This window comes from Nerophis ophidion, linkage group LG01 (genome assembly GCF_033978795.1).
Source record: "Nerophis ophidion isolate RoL-2023_Sa linkage group LG01, RoL_Noph_v1.0, whole genome shotgun sequence".
Classification (NCBI taxonomy): Eukaryota; Metazoa; Chordata; class Actinopteri; order Syngnathiformes; family Syngnathidae; genus Nerophis; species Nerophis ophidion.
The window spans coordinates 32,556,580-32,573,028 of record NC_084611.1 but is presented as its reverse complement, the minus strand read 5'-3'; the positions used below and the strand labels follow the sequence as shown (position 1 = coordinate 32,573,028).

Sequence of the window (16,449 nt, the reverse complement as noted above, 5' to 3'; positions counted from 1 at the left end):
GACTCGGGACACCCAGTACTTCATCCATGGGGAGGGGGTGACATAGGACAAAAAGAAAAGAAACGGCAGATCAACTGGTCTAAAAAGGGGTTCTATTCAAAGGCTAGAGTATACAAATGAGTTTTTAAGATGAGACTTAAATGCTTCCACTGAGGTAGCATCTCGAACTGTTACCGGGAGGGCATTCCAGAGTACTGGAGCCCGAATAGAAAACGCTCTATAGCCCGCAGACTTTTTTTGGGCTCTGGGAATCACTAATAGGCCAGAGTCCTTTGAACGCACATTTCTTGCCGGGACATATGGTACAATACAATCGGCAAGATAGGCTGGAGCTAGACTGTGTATTATTTTATACGTGAGTAGTAAAACCTTAAAGTCACATCTTAAGTGTACAGGAAGCCAGTGCAGGTGAGCCAGTATAGGCGTAATATGATCAAACTTTCTTGTTCTTGTCAAAAGTCTAGCAGCCGCATTTTGTACCAACTGCAGTGTTTCCCACGGGTCAGGCATCTATTTGTGGTGGTGTGGTCGGGCGGCTGGGGCTGGGTAGGGGGGCGGTGTCAGCGGCGGCAATGACCAAGAAGAACGCGGTGTTGGAATATAATTACAACACTTTATGTACATATTTATATAATTTTTACATATTTATATAATATGTAACTACAAGCTCCATTCACAGACAAGAGTCCCATTGCTTTTATGAGCGGTTGAGCGAGTCAAAAGCCGGAAAAAAAAAATATATATATATATATATATATATATTTTTTTGGCAGCCGTAATTCTTTCGTGGCGGGCCGCCACAAATAAATTAATGTGTGGGAAACCCTGAACTGTAGTCGTTTAATGCTAGGCATGGGGAGACCCGAAAATAATATGTTACAGTAATCGAGATGAGACGTAACAAACGCATGGATAACGCATGGTACAGCGTCGTTAGTGGACAAAATGGAGCGAATTTTAGCGATATTACGGATTATGATCAAAGGAGTCGCGGTACAGACCGTGGACTCATTCAAGTACCTTGGGGTTTGGGTGGACAATAAGCTGGACTGGACTGTTAACACGGACCAATTGTACAGGAGAGGACGGAGCAGGCTGTACTCCTTCAACATTTGTTGAAAACTGCTGTGGATGTACTACCAGTCTGAGGTTGCCAGTGTTCTGTTCTACATGGTAGTGTGCTGGGGGGGCAGTACATCTAAGAAGGACAGTTCCAGACTTGAGAAACTGATCAGGCGGGCCGGTTCTACAATCGAAATGAAACTGGACTCACTGGTGACGGTGGCAGAGAAGAGGACTGTGGACAAACAACTGAGCATCCTGGATGATGCCAGTCACCCTGTGCATAGCGTTATCAGTAGCCAGAGGAGCCTGTTCAGTGCTAGACTGCTCCATCCCAAGTCCAGGATTAATGGACTCAAAAACTCCTTTGTCCCACGCGCCATTAGACTGTACAACTTCTCTCTGGGGAGAGGGGTGGGGGGTACTCGGATGACAGGGGATGCAAAACAATAACAGTGCAGTACGTTTTCATAACATGGTCACTACTGCCTAGTTTCTCTTGTTATATTCTTATTTTACTGGTATATTTTTATTCTCATTGTTGCTTTTTATTTTTATTCCTATTGTAATATTTTTCTATTTTGTTTCTATTACAACCCCATTATTTACTTTTTACTGTTCAATTTATCTCAACTCTGTACACTGCTGCTGGAATTTTAAATTTTCCTGAAGGAACGCTCCTGAAGGGAATAAAGTACTATCCATCTATTATACCCAATCATGGAACCCACTGTTCCTAATTAGCCTGTTCACCTGTGAGATGTTCCAAATAAGTTTTTGATGAGCATTCCTCAACATTCTCAGTTTTTTTTGCCACTCCTGCCAGCTTTTTTGAAAGATGTTGCAGGCATCAAATTCCAAATGAGCTAATATTTGCAAATAATAACAAAGTTTACCAGTTCGAACGTTAAGTATCCCGTCTTTGCAGTGTATTCAAATGAGTATAGGTTGAAAAGGATTTGAAAATTGTTGTATTCTGTTTTTATTTACGTGCCAACTTCCTTCACTGGTTTTGTGTTTTTTTAGTTTTAGAAAATATGTTTCATGATGCCTTTTGTCCCGCAGGATCTTTCTTATAGACGAGTTCAACACAGACAGCGATATATTTATCTTCCTGCTGTCAACCCGCGCCGGTGGCCTCGGCATCAACCTCACATCGGCCAACGTTGTCATCTTGCACGACATAGACTGGAACCCATATAACGACAAGCAGGCCGAGGACCGGTGTCACCGTGTTGGTCAGACCAGGTACAAAAAAGCATTTTTACTCAGTTTTTTCTACACAATATCACTGTTGGCCAAATGAAATATTTACAACACTAAATGCACCCGTTTGATTTGTGCCAGGACTGTAAAGGTCATTAAGATGATCAGTAAGGACAGCATCGAGGACGGTATACTGCAGCTGGGTCAGAAGAAGCTCAAATTGGAGCGGGACATGACAGCTGCTGAACAGAGTAAGCTTACACACACAATTTTCACCTCATATTTCCATGGTAAAGCTTAGTCAAAATCTACATTGCAGCTGAAATACCATATTTTCTCAAATACTGGCCTCCACTCAAGAAGACACAATCACCGGATTTGTTGTTCACTTCAACTAATAAACGCTTTCCAATTAGGGCTAGGCGATATGGCTTTTTATTAATATCTCGATATTTTTAGGCCATGTCACGATACTTGATATATATCTCGATATTTTTGGTTCAGCCTTAAATTTACACTTGATGCATATAATCACAGCAGTTTGATGATTCTATGTGTCTACATTAAAAACATTCTTTTTCATACTGCATTAAAAGATGCTAATTTTTAACTTTCATGCAGAGAGGGAAATCACAAATAAGTCAGTTTTTCCAAAACTCTATTTATTAAACAGTTAGTAAACAGTGGCACAAACATTAATATAATTTTCAAAACAGACATTGCAAGATTGTCTGAGACATTTTAAAACAAGCTATAAGTGCACTTTTGTGCATGATGTCATTAAACTGCACTTTTTGTACAGAACGCCACTACAATAGTTAAAAACAGAAAAAGTGCACTTTTGTGCATGATGTCACACAAGACATTTCAATAACTGTCAAATAAAAATTAGCTGAATAATAGGAAATAAAATAGTGTATGTCCTTCGCTATGTGGTAGGTTACTGCGGACATTATCTCCTTCTGTTGTTGACTATTTTTTTCATACGGTGTTGATCTGGAAATAGTTGCTTTGGCATTTTGTTGGTGTGGCACCGGGCAGAGATGTTGACATGCGGAGTTTCAAGCACTCTTAATTCTCTAGCGGGTGACTTTTCAAATGATGCTACATTAGTAATGCTGCTACTTTTTGTAAAAACGCTTTTTCCGCCACATATTCCCGCTTGAAGCCAAACCACTGCTAGACGATGCACCCCGTGCTGTTTTTCTTGGGAATTAATTATTTTTCCTTAATTTTTACCAGATTCGCACCTTCTCTCTCTCGTCTTATCACTCTCTCCACACCGCTAGCACAACAGCTAATGTTACCATGCAGCTACCTCTCTGCTCCGCGAGGGCGAGTGACGTTGCATGCGCGACAGTATGTGACGTATGTGAGAAGGTGCGCTTGTTTTACCTCTCTGTGAGAAGCAGAGACAAGAGAGTGAGAAACGCCTGTGGTGTAATGCCCGCAGCTAAAAGCAACTGTGTAAGAACGTATACTCGAATATCACGATATAGTCATTTTATATATTGCAAAGACAAACCCGCGATATATCAAGTATATTCGATGTGCCCTATTTCCAATACAATATTTTCTTATATTATTATTAGGTATTTTATACAATTTGTGTTCGCAATGGAACCGCTTTAGGGCCTGACACGATTCAGAGTATGTGTCGTTCGGATAATGTTTTTTTTTCTTCGTGTTACTCATCAGTTTGGACCGTAGGACCCTAAGATTTCAGTGTTAACGAAATGGTGGACAGAATTAGCAAATAAATATGGAATCTACTATTTTAATGCGGAACAACGCGGGTATTGACGTAATGTGACTGAAAAATTTGGTGAAATTTACAGGGGGACACACAACTGCTCCCACCAAAACTAAATGTTTTACTTACTTCCATGGAGCAGCGCCCTCACTTGAGCCGCCCGTCCTGCCCTATTTTCAAATGGGCTGCCTGCATGCCTCCAGGACTCATGGTGCGTTACATTAACCTCAGAAGTTGGAAGTTGAAGCTTGGAATGACGTCACAGCAGGGTTATGAGTCCATCCATCCATCCATCATCTTCCGCTTATCCGAGGTCGGGTCGCGGGGGCAACAGCCTAAGCAGGGAAATCCAGACTTCCCTCTCCCCAGCCACTTCGTCTAGCTCTTCCCGGGGGATTCCGAGGCGTTCCCAGGCCAGCCGGGAGACATAGTCTTCCCAACGTGTCCTGGGTCTTCCCCGTGGCCTCCTACCGGTTGGACGTGCCCTAAACACCTCCCTAGGGAGGCGTTCGGGTGGCATCCTGACCAGATGCCCGAACCACCTCATCTGGCTCCTCTCGATGTGAAGGAGCAGCGGCTTTACTTTGAGTTCCTCCCGGATGGCAGAGCTTCTCACCCTATCTCTAAGGGAGAGACCCGCCACACGGCGGAGGAAACTCATTTCGGCCGCTTGTACCCGTGATCTTATCCTTTCGGTCATGACCCAAAGCTCATGACCATAGGTGAGGATGGGAACGTAGATCGACCGGTAAATTGAGAGCTTTGCCTTCCGGCTCAGCTCCTTCTTCACCACAACGGACCGGTACAACGTCCGCATTACTGAAGACGCCGCACCGATCCGCCTGTTGATCTCACGATCCACTCTTCCCTCACTCGTGAACAAGACTCCTAGGTACTTGAACTCCTCCACTTGGGGCAGGGTCTCCTCTCCAACCCGGAGATGGCACTCCACCCTTTTCCGGGCGAGAACCATGGACTCGGACTTGGAGGTGCTGATTCTCATTCCGGTCGCTTCACACTCGGCTGCGAACCGATCCAGCGAGAGCTGAAGATCCCGGTCAGATGAAGCCATCAGGACCACATCATCTGCAAAAAGCAGAGACCTAATCCTGCGGTTACCAAACCGGAACCCCTCAACGCCTTGACTGCGCCTAGAAATTCTGTCCATAAAAGTTATGAACAGAATCGGTGACAAAGGACAGCCTTGGCGGAGTCCAACCCTCACTGGAAATGTGTTCGACTTACTGCCGGCAATGCGGACCAAGCTCTGGCACTGATCGTACAGGGAACGGACCGCCACAATAAGACAGTCCGATACCCCATACTCTCTGAGCACTCCCCACAGGACTTCCCGAGGGACACGGTCGAATGCCTTCTCCAAGTCCACAAAGCACATGTAGACTGGTTGGGCAAACTCCCATGCACCCTCAAGAACCCTGCCGAGAGTATAGAGCTGGTCCACAGTTCCACGACCAGGACGAAAACCACACTGTTCCTCCTGAATCCGAGGTTCGACTATCCGACGTAGCCTCCTCTCCAGTACACCTGAATAAACCTTACCGGGAAGGCTGAGGAGTGTGATCCCACGATAGTTGGAACACACCCTCCGGTCCCCCTTCTTAAAGAGAGGAACCACCACCCCGGTCTGCCAATCCAGAGGTACCGTCCCCGATGTCCACGCGATGCTGCAAAGTCTTGTCAACCAAGACAGCCCCACAGCATCCAGAGCCTTAAGGAACTCCGGGCGGATCTCGTCCACCCCTGGGGCTTTGCCACCGAGGAGCTTTTTAACTACCTCAGCGACCTCAGCCCCAGAAATAGGAGAGTCCACCACAGATTCCCCAGGCACTGCTTCCTCATAGGAAGACGTGTTGGTGGGATTGAGGAGGTCTTCGAAGTATTCCTTCCACCTGTCCACAACATCCGCAGTCGAGGTCAGCAGAACACCATCCGTACCATACACGGTGTTGATAGTGCACTGCTTCCCCTTCCTGAGGCGGCGGACGGTGGTCCAGAATCGCTTCGAAGCCGTCCGGAAGTCGTTTTCCATAGCTTCCCCGAACTCTTCCCATGTCCGAGTTTTTGCCTCCGCGACCGCTGAAGCTGCACACCGCTTGGCCTGTCGGTACCTGTCCACTGCCTCCGGAGTCCTATGAGCCAAAAGGACCCGATAGGACTCCTTCTTCAGCTTGACGGCATCCCTCACCGCTGGTGTCCACCAAGGGGTTTTAGGATTGCCGCCCCGACAGGCACCAACTACCTTGCGGCCACAGCTCCGATCTGCCGCCTCGACAATAGAGGTGCGGAACATGGTCCACTCGGACTCAATGTCCAGCACCTCCCTCGTGACATGTTCAAAGTTCGTCCGGAGGTGGGAATTGAAACTTTGTCTGACAGGAGACTCTGCCAGACGTTCCCAGCAGACCCTCACAATGCGTTTGGGCCTCCCAGGTCTGTCCGGCATCCTCCCCCACCATCGCAGCCAACTCACCACCAGGTGGTGATCGGTAGAAAGCTCCGCCCCTCTCTTCACCCGAGTGTCCATAACATGAGGCCGCAAATCCGATGACACAACTACAAAGTCGATCATGGAACTGCGGCCTAGGGTGTCCTGGTGCCAAGTGCACATATGGACACCCTTATGTTTGAACATGGTGTTTGTTATGGACAAACTGTGACGAGCACAAAAGTCCAATAACAAAACACCACTCGGGTTCAGATCCGGGCGGCCATTCTTCCCAATCACGCCTCTCCAGGTTTCACTGTCGTTGCCAACGTGAGCGTTGAAGTCTCCCAGTAGGACAAGGGAATCACCCGGGGGAGCACTTTCCAGTACTCCCTCGAGCGTTCCCAAAAAGGGTGGGTACTCTGAACTGCTGTTTGGTGCATAAGCACAAACAGTCAGGACCCGTCCCCCCACCTGAAGGCGGAGGGAGGCTACCCTTTCGTCCAACGGGTTGAACTCCAACGTACAGGCTTTGAGCCGGGGGGAAACAAGAATTGCCACCCCAGCCCGTCGCCTCTCACTGCCGGCAACGCCAGAGTGGAAGAGGGTCCAATCCCTCTCGAGAGAAGTGGTTCCAGAGCCCTTGCTGTGCGTCGAAGTGAGTCCGACTATATCCAGCCGGAATTTTTCGACTTCGCGCACTAGCTCAGGCTCTTTCCCCCCCAGTGAGGTGACGTTCCACGTCCCAAGAGCTAGCTTCTGTAGCCGAGGATCGGACCGCCAAGTGCCCTGCCTTCGGCTGTTGCCCAGCTCACAATGCACCCGACCTCTATGGCCCCTGCTATGGGTGGTGAGCCCATTGGAGGGGTGACCCACGTTGCCTCTTCGGGCTGTGCCCGGCCGGGCCCCATGGGAACAGGCCCGGCCACCAGGCGCTCGCCTGGTGGCCGGGCCTGGTTATGAGTCATAAATCAAAATTGCCACATCCACGAAAGCTATTCTTGTGCTCTACATATCTGAATTTAAACAGCTTCTGGACAATTATGCGCTCCCTTCTCCACCTTCAAACACGGTGGATGAAAAGGAAACATAAAGACGCCATTACCAGCGATGTATTACGCATTTACCACAGACCGTTACCATATATTACCATATATACTAGATGTACGTCCAACAATATTTCATTTATGGCTGATTTAGTGCGACATTCTAGTCAGAAGCGCTATTAACGAGTATTACTGGAGCTTCAATTTTTGTCTACTTAGAGCTGTGAATCTTTAGAGACCACATGATTTGAGTCAATTCGATTCTTGGGGGTATCGATTCAATTCAAAGCAATTCTTGATCCAAAATCAATACTTTTTTAAAAATATCGGGTGTCAGTTCCATGATTAACTACATTCTTCTAAAAAACAAACCGCTCTAATGAATTTCTATATCGCTTTAAAAAAATCTGGTTTTGTTTGGGAAAAAATGCTTCCCAAACATTTAATAAGGTCATATACAAATAAGGCAAGAAAAGTAGCTTCTTCTTTTAAAGCAACTCTGTACAGATATGTAGATATGATCATCTTCATCAACAATATTATTTGCCCAAGGGAAAAGATTGATTTTTGATTTTGATTTTTTTATCGATTAAGAAACGTTAAATATAAGTGATTAATTCGAAAATCCTTCTTTTTTTTTTTTTTTTTTTTTTTTAACACCCGTATTGTTTACACCCAGAGCACCCATCTTTGAAAGCCAACTCCAGGGTAGTGAGGAGTCTCTCCGACTTTCAGTGTAGGAAATCCGACCTCGGCGGGCGTTCCTAGTTGAATGAGAGATTTTGACTTCCGAGTACAAATTGAACGCATTGCTCAGACCTCAAAGTGTCCACCTCAAGCACAAATGTGCAAAAAAAACTACTAAAATATATATTTTACTCCAACGAGCCGAACAGTACCCACATCACTTCTGTGTCAGGTGATATGCTTTTCTTTTCCAATATGACTACTTGTCATTCAAAAGCTGAGTGAGAAATCTCCCCCAAAATTTTTCTTTTTACTAAAGCAATGCAGACAAAGGGCAACAGTTAGTTTAGACATTCTTGGACATAGTTTGGACATCTTTTTTAGTACCGGTACATTAAAAGTCCATACTGGCTGAAGTGGAGCTTCCTAGCATTGTTGCAGATTCAGTCATTTGATTGCGTTACTGTCCCTAAAATGCAATTTCAATAAAACAATCATGAGGGATGTAAAAATGTTTTGTATACAAAGCCTTTGAAAAACATAGTTGAATGCTGTGTTGATAATGAATGTTGTGTGAAAGTTTCAAGCTTAATGCGACCTTTGTGACACAAATGTATGAAAATATGAAAACTTAATGTTTTTTAGGTGATGAGGGGACCATACCTGAAGACATGGCATCATTGCTCAAAGCCTCACTGGGACTGTGATAATTCAAATGCATGAAACGAAATGACTTGAAAGCAAACTTTTTCAAAGCCATCTCGGATCCAGGGCAGGCTTGAGTTTTAAACATACACTGAACATAAAAAAATATCTGATGACCACACTTGTGCCTGTTTGTACATGCCAACCTTGTGTTGTACAACAAATACAATTTAAATTGTGTTGAAGGCTAAACAAAGAATGTAATTTTGCTGTTTTCTGATGGTAGGCAAAAGATTCAAGCTTTCACTTTCAGACCTCAAACTGGTAGTAATGCAACTTAGAATTGTTTTAATTGGCCATGAAACTTGATCCACAGCCCAAAGCTTTGTTCAATAACTTTGGTTTCAGTCCAACAGTATTACATATGTGTACAGTTTGGAAGCATAACCTTGCAAATACTTATTGTCAGTCTGTCTTTAAGAGTGACCAACTATTTTACTCAACATGAGGTTTAACCACATTTTGGCTTTTGTTGGCCACCAGAGGGCACAATTAGTCCACTTTGTTCAATGCTTTTAGCAAGAGAACAAAGTGGAGTGACTATCCATTACTCTTAAAATTTGAAAACGGATTGATATAAGTAGTTTCTTGCAAAGTAGAGAACACCCGGTGGTGGTGGTGTTTATTGTGAAACGGAACAAAGCAAAGGTATGGAACCAATAGATAATGCACGTTTGCATAATTGTTGTACTGTATGACTGATGCCTAATATGTGGCAAGTGTTACCCTTTTTGTAAATCATTTTCAAATGTGTATGTTTGTTTTTTATTTGTCAATTAGAATTGGTTACGTTTAATAAAATAACTTTGAAGTAAATGCATAATTTTCTTTGTAATTGTATATTGACCACCACACTGTTCCATAAGAGATTTATTTTGATTACTGAAAAGACAATTTAGGCATTCCGAATCATTTTACATTGCACTATAAGCTTGTACATGTTATCGTTAAAGTGAGTCGGATGTACAGGATATGAAAGTAACTTTTAAAAAATCCATTGTAGGAATAATATGGATAAAAAAAAACATATAAGGTAAGTGTAAGGTATGTTTTGTTGTATTCCAAGTAAACCCGTTAGCTCAATATACTACTTCGAGAAGAAAGTACCAAGTCAACTCGAGAATCCAGTTAACTACTCTACATTGGGGGAGTAGCGTCCACACCTGAAGCCTGTCAAGTGAGCGTCACATTTAATGGTGTAGGAAAAGTATAAAACACCTTTGCTCAGCTGACAGCTGAGAGAATGAGTTCCTCGCTCAGGAAAGATAAGGCATCTGCCCGCCACATCGTTGTACAGAACATCTCTATCCCACACTTCAAACCTCAACTCTCGCCCAAGCTCCACCGAGCCAAAGTAATAGGTGGTGTTCCACACGGGGTCGTTGTTGTCCATGACTGTCTCCGTCTCCTCGTACATGCCGTTGTAGAAAATCTTCACATAAGCATCTGTTTTGGTGAAGGTGTCTGCTTTGAGGCCTGCCGCTCTGTGGATTTCCAGTTTGAGTGTCCCTCGGCCAGCCCGCAGAGGACAGCAGTTGTGGTCCAGGTTGGGAGTCGGGGAACAGTTCTTGAAGCCAAAGTGATCCTCCTGTAGCTTGTTCTCCTGGATGTATTCCGAGATAATCTCCCTTAGGTTAGTGCTTATCTGAGAATCCTCCACTAGGTGGTGCAAGGGGAAAATCCCGTAGGATACCACGTCTGGGTTGTTTTGGAGGCTGTTCATCCAACTGTGGTAGGCATCGGAAGGGTCCTGCTGGTAAAGGATGTCCGGAAAGTACTTCTCCCCTCCAATAACCTCAATCTTATGGGTCATGAAACCCTGATAGAAGCCCATACTCATGTTGCCCTTTAAGACGTCATCGCATTTGTTGGAGAAAGATGCATTAGCAGGGAGGAAACCCAAGGCCATGCGGAGTTCAGCATTCAGGCAGTTTTTGATCTCCGACTCGGAAAATCCCTTCAGTGTGGCAAGGCAGGTTCTGAACGCCGTGATTCGCCTAACCTTGCCACCAAGTTGAACCTTAGAAATACAATCAAACATTATTTGATTGCTGAAACAAAATCAAAACAGTCTGGGACTTTATTAGGATCTGACCTGGTGTATGTAGTGTGTGCCGTAAGTGTCGATCAGCCGTCTGTACAGGGCTCTGCTTCGGGTTGTATTAAGACTCTGTGGGAGTCTCCTCAGATGTTTTGTGAACTCTGCGCTCAGCTGGGGGTGGTCAGCCACCCTATAGCTGAAATGATAATGTGGAGGTCAGCATACTTGGAATGTTATCTATCATAAATGAATAAGCAGGAAACGGATTGCCTTGTGTCGATAAATATGCTTCGATTCCTCTTATCCGTTCATTCTCACTTACCTGTAGTAAGTGCAACTGATTTCATGAATGGCAAATGTGGCCTTGTCCACGCTGTGCTGCGAGCGAGCAAATTTGGCCATTTCCGAGCGACTCCCTCCCAGCACTGCCTTTCCGATGTTATCGAGGCTCAAACCTACGCCCCAGTTGTTGTTTACCAGCGAACTCGAGCTGCGCAGAAGTGAATCCACCGAATGGTGGAGGGCACTGGAAAGCTGCTTGCTACAGCGGCTGAAAGGACGCCAGTCAAGCACAGCAGCTGGGAGCTTCTGAATCTGAAGATGAAAATAAGGTGGGGGGGGTAAGAACAATGACACATTTGATTTGAGTTGCCCTGTTTGGCAGTAGTCACCTGTCCATCGTGGAAGCGGTTCGGACACAGTGTGCACGTGTGATTGTTGACCAGATGAGCTTTGACGTTAATCACATACGCCCCCGTCCGACGCATCCGGACCACATCAAAACCCTCCCCGGCGAGATTGTAGCCGGGAATGAAGGCGGCTTTCTCACACTCTGTCGAAGAGCCAAGTCGACAGGACCAAACGTTGCTGAGCGACAATGCCAACGCCCACAAGACAAAGCGGCTTGTATGGAATACTTTGGCAGGCATGGTTACCTAAATGTCAGGTGAACAAACTGTATTTAAAGAAGTCTTTCTTGTTTACTTTTGATTACAGTCGCACAGTGGTCAAACATCAGTCTCTAATCCTTAGGTCTTGAAAAACTGGAGCATGTAATCCTGCCACAGATGTTGTGAAAAATACCCCAAAATACTTGATGAGACTGTCCACACCTACCTCAGTTTATGTCTTATCCTCCCTTTCGACAAATCTGTGCAGAAATTCCTCCAAAGTCTCGATGGCGCCAGCCTACAAAGGGCCTGTTTAAACTTTCGGTCGTGCTGGACATAAAGCTGCAGACTGGCCGAGATTCCAGCGGATGGCTCACTTTTGTCTGTGGTCCGTTGTTTGAAAAACACCAAGGAGGGACTTTATGGGTCAGGGCTTTTTCGTGCCTCTCTCTCTCTTTCGCCCCCTGAGGCTGTTCCAATTTCCTCAGCGTGAGCTGTTTTTTTTTCATGTTCAAGATCGCCCTAGTCTCTTGCAGCTGTGTATGTGCATGTGAGGGGGGAGGGTGAATCTTTTATTGTTTGAAGAGCAAGATGGACAACTGCACATTTACTGGAAATGTGTGCGTGCAGGAGGAAGTGTCGTGTGTGTGTGTCAGTGTGTTTGTGTACCTATATGTCTGTGTGCTTTCAACCTTACCATAACCATGAGGTCACTTCAGCCAGTGTCTAGGTTGCTTTTTAAGTTAAACATTTCTCTTCACGCTCAAACCCTGCAAATTGAGTCAGTCTATATTTAAAAAAACACATAATTACTCCCCGGAAAGTGTAATTTATTTTCTAAATGACTAACAAGGTTACCTATACAGCCGCAGTTATGTTAACATTGTGGATTTGTTTTTATCATTATGGATGCACTTTATTAGTCCTTTGACAGAAAGACAGCAAGATTAAAATATGTGAAAGAAATCTCAGATTTATTTATTTAGTCCAAGACTTCAAGCCATTCACACGATTGTCTTTAATATCGGGTATGATATACAGTATAGAGTCTGAACTATGCTATTGAAATAAAAAGTGAAAGTACAGCTTTTCAAAAGTCTTTAAACAACATCCATCAATCTTCTACTGCTTGTCCCTTATGAGAGCGAGGGGGGCTGGGGTAGGATCCACGCGTGTTACACCCTGGACAAGTCGCCACCTCATCACAGTGTCGACAAAGAGAGACAGACAACCATTCACCATCACATTCACACACCGGAGCCATAAAAGAAATATGTCAACAGTTGTCACTTAACATTTCAATCGTTCTCAACCAGTAACGCTATCTCCCCCTTCATCGCTCTCAACTTCCTCTTGAAGTATTTCCACGTAACCTCGCCTCACCGTCGTCCCGGACAGCCCTCTTCGACGTCTTTTCACCAAGAACACCACTCCCACGAGCACCAGCGCCATCATGCCCATCACTCCAAATGCTACCCCTGCCTTTTCCCCGGTGGACATCTGACTCTGGTCCGAGTTAAAGCTTTTGTAAATCTCTTGAAAATCCTCCTGGTTGGCCAGTTTCCACGTCTTGGTTAGTCCGACTCTAACCCAGCTTTTTTCGCCCTCCGTCATCACCATGACCGTGTTGGTTGCTTGCAAGCTGACAAGTGGTGCTCTGGTGAAAGGGGGGAGGTTAATTGGAAGCAGCTGCCCACCGGTGAACCGTCTCGACTGGACACAGTAGAGGATTTCACAGCCATCACTGACTGCAGCAAGGTGTTGACTGAACTTGGGGGGGCAGCGACTTTGTTGCCCGGCCATGGGGTTCTCTGACTGACAGCTGAAAAAACCCCCGAATGGTACAGAATATCTGAAACCAAATTCGTAGTCATTACTCACGCAGATTACTTGGCCATCTGAGAGAAACTTTAGTGGAAGGAATTTTGATGGGCAACTTTTTGCGTTGGTGATGGGGTTCACTTGGGACGGGCTATAAACCCCTCCGAACAGATACCCAGAGTTATCAGGGGCATTGCCATTGACTGAACACCAAACGGTGTTTATGTGAGCTGTGCGTACGTGAGTGTTATCCTGACACACTTGGCGATGGCAATTGAACATGTGAAAGATCCCACATGAGTACCGCTGATCGTGACATTCATACGCGGTATAAGCTTGCTGTCTCACTTCTGATCTCAGTAAAGTGGGCGAGTAAGGTGGCTTACAGGAAAAGGCACCTGTATGAGGGTTTTTCTGAGCCAGGGCATCACATAGTGGCCCTGCGTTTTGGGAGATGGGATTACACTCCTGGTAGACACCACCAAAACTGAGGTTTGTAGCGGGGCCCTCACAAGAATCGTCATCTATGTTGGCTTGGAGGTTGAAGTTCTGGGAGTTGACGTCGATACAGCCAGGGCGAGTGTTGACCTTGTAATAGCGCTGGATGGCTTTACTGACTGATTTAGCAATTTTGGCAACTGTCGGCTGTGGCAGGTCAGGCAAGGAGTTTTCATTGATAAAGTAGTGAAGGGGTAATCCTTGCCGATCAATAGCAACCATGTTGTTTCTGGTACTTTCCTGCCACTTCTGCAGAGTGATGCCAGGATAGAAAGGTGCACCGCCGTGGCTTTGAGTAAGAGAATATTGAATATTTGACTGATATGTCTGAAGCAATGAGCTCTGTTGTGTGTTTTGGCTGCTAATGTCAAACTTGAGCTTATCGAAAAAGTTCAGGCCAGCTAAGGCTTTGACGCTGTAATTTCCTGACACGGTGTCCGACACATATGAGGAGCGGAGGTAGTCCTCCTCCACCAAAGTAGCCCCGGCGTCCACACTGGTGATGACATGGGTCCCAAAGTCCAGAACCATCTTCTCTGAAAGATAGTCTGCATTCCTGGTTTGGTTATTTTCTATAGCATCCGCTATCTCCTTGGCTTGCTGAGCAAAACGGGAATCAAGGTTGAAGTCCGGATAAGCCTTAATGGTGTAGATGTGGTTACGCACCTTAAAGTCAAATAAAATACATGTTAGAATGTTTTTGTATAATAGTTCATAACATTGTGGTATAAACCTTTATACTGCATCAACAAAAATACAAGTTTCTACGTCACCTGCACTCTGGTTCCATTTGAAGAGTCTTGGACCTGATGGATTTTCATCCTTTGATTCTCAGAGGAGTATTTTCCATTTAGCAGAGAAGAAAAAGACGCTTCAGCATTCATGCTGCGAGCTGTCGAGCTTTGCTGCACCTGCCAGGAGCTCATTATCTCTGAGTTAGTTTCCACTCTCGTCTCTTTGTTAGGTATAACAAACACTTCATCTGGGATGAGGTAGAGCCCGTCCTCGGTAGTCTGGCACTGGAAGTAGCTGAGGTTCATGACCCGGCCCATATCGATGTTTCGTAGATTATCCCAGCCGCCGCCCGGTAGCACCTCTAAGGCTGTGATGGAGAGGTTTGTGGAGGCTCGACATTGTCTTAGCCAGTTTCCCGGGCGCCCCACAGGAATTGACAAACCTAGATGAAGAAGAGAGAACCACAGGAGAGTCACTGGTGCTTTCATCTTGAACATGTCTGAAATGCATGCAAGGACTACTGAACAAAAGAGTCAAAAGGAGTTCCTTCTTTTTATTAGTCATATCAAAAAGGGGATGTTCTTTTCAGGAACTTGTGCTTGGTTATTAGGTTTCGCTTTTGGTTTGCTTTCAAGTCCAATAAAGCAGGTAATGTTTACCTGAGTTTTCTCTGACAAGTGAGGGTAAATATTTGAGTTTAGTTTCAGTTTATTTTGAACATGCATACAATTACCGTCCAATAAAGCAGATAATGTTTACCTGCGTTTTCTCTGATAAGTGAGGGTAAAGATTTTAGTTCAGTTTCAGTTTATTTTGAACATGCATACAATTACCATGTAATGCATCACATATTTCCTGTTATTTTATTACAGCACGTCCGAAAAGGAGTAGAAAGAAGCAGAGCCTATTTAATCCTACCTCTTTTCATACTTGTGGAGGTCTTGCACCTCTGGGTTCTTCGGACCACCAAGGACGGACATGACAGGCTTGACGGTTTTGTGATTTGTTTTATTTTTCAAGAAATCTATCATTCTGCTTTTCAACAGTCGCCTCTCGTGATGGTGTCGCTCCTCAGGTTGCTTTTCAGCCCTCCACTCGTGCTCGTGCTCCAGTTCTCTCTCGACTAGGGTTGGGTATCGTTTGAATTCGAACGATTCCGATTCTTTGTTTTGATTCCGATTCCTTACGATTCTCTATTCCAATTCTTCTTGTACCATGTACCGGGACCAATGTGTTTGCCAGGTAGTCCCTGGAAGGTGGTATGTATTTTGGGTTGAGAGTTTTCACCATATCCCTGCAAACATAAACAAACATGTAATGTTGCTGTTACTGTTTAGCCCAGTATCAATTAGCTTAGCTCTAACGTTATTGCTTAACTAACCTAAATGTTGGAGATTCCACCTCTGAAAAGGGATGCAGTCTTTTGACTATGTGTGCAGTTACCATTCTGTGGCACTCTTCCGTCTGTGGCACCGACATCTTCCCCATTGCCGCTACGGTGAACGGAGTACGCTGAGCACATCGCGGAGCCTGGCTAGCAGGTTGTAAATTGTCAATGA

General features: G+C 45.1%; 3 protein-coding genes across 4 annotated transcripts in view; 1 reads left to right on the top strand and 2 right to left on the bottom strand.

Moving 5' to 3' along the window:
* smarcad1a (SWI/SNF-related, matrix-associated actin-dependent regulator of chromatin, subfamily a, containing DEAD/H box 1 a) overlaps positions 1–9,721 on the top strand; it is a 33,879-nt gene extending 24,158 nt beyond the window's left edge. For both annotated transcript variants that reach the window (XM_061901020.1, XM_061901014.1), the window contains exons 21-23: positions 2,128–2,310; positions 2,410–2,519; positions 8,846–9,721. In XM_061901020.1, the coding sequence (XP_061757004.1) occupies positions 2,128–2,310; positions 2,410–2,519; positions 8,846–8,907 (355 nt within the window). In that variant the 3' untranslated portion in view covers positions 8,908–9,721. The remainder of the gene's footprint in view (positions 1–2,127; positions 2,311–2,409; positions 2,520–8,845) is intronic.
* Positions 9,722–9,762: 41 nt separating this feature from the next.
* Positions 9,763–12,382, bottom strand: prf1.5 (perforin 1.5). Its single transcript, XM_061901040.1, has 5 exons — positions 12,063–12,382; positions 11,618–11,881; positions 11,269–11,540; positions 11,001–11,142; positions 9,763–10,925 (listed from the first exon to the last, which is right to left on the bottom strand). Exons 2-5 carry the CDS (start codon positions 11,873–11,875, stop codon positions 10,038–10,040), a joined length of 1,560 nt encoding a protein of 519 aa, XP_061757024.1. The 5' UTR covers positions 11,876–11,881; positions 12,063–12,382; the 3' UTR covers positions 9,763–10,037.
* Positions 12,383–12,783: 401 nt separating this feature from the next.
* Positions 12,784–15,426, bottom strand: LOC133553151 (macrophage-expressed gene 1 protein-like). Its single transcript, XM_061901027.1, has 2 exons — positions 14,929–15,426; positions 12,784–14,821 (listed from the first exon to the last, which is right to left on the bottom strand). Exons 1-2 carry the CDS (start codon positions 15,385–15,387, stop codon positions 13,145–13,147), a joined length of 2,136 nt encoding a protein of 711 aa, XP_061757011.1. The 5' UTR covers positions 15,388–15,426; the 3' UTR covers positions 12,784–13,144.
* Between the last annotated feature and the right edge of the window lie 1,023 nt (positions 15,427–16,449).

Excerpts from the sequence above, each read along its gene's own strand:
- prf1.5 (XM_061901040.1), bottom strand. The coding sequence starts at position 11,875 with ATGCCTGCCAAAGTATTCCATACAAGCCGCTTTGTCTTGTGGGCGTTG. Across the intron at positions 11,541-11,617 it reads ACCGCTTCCACGATGGACAG|ATTCAGAAGCTCCCAGCTGC; the intron begins GTGACTACTGCC and ends TTTCATCTTCAG. Across the intron at positions 11,143-11,268 it reads ATCAGTTGCACTTACTACAG|CTATAGGGTGGCTGACCACC; the intron begins GTAAGTGAGAAT and ends TTATCATTTCAG.
- LOC133553151 (XM_061901027.1), bottom strand. The coding sequence starts at position 15,387 with ATGTTCAAGATGAAAGCACCAGTGACTCTCCTGTGGTTCTCTCTTCTT. Across the intron at positions 14,822-14,928 it reads CAAATGGAACCAGAGTGCAG|GTGCGTAACCACATCTACAC; the intron begins GTGACGTAGAAA and ends TTTGACTTTAAG.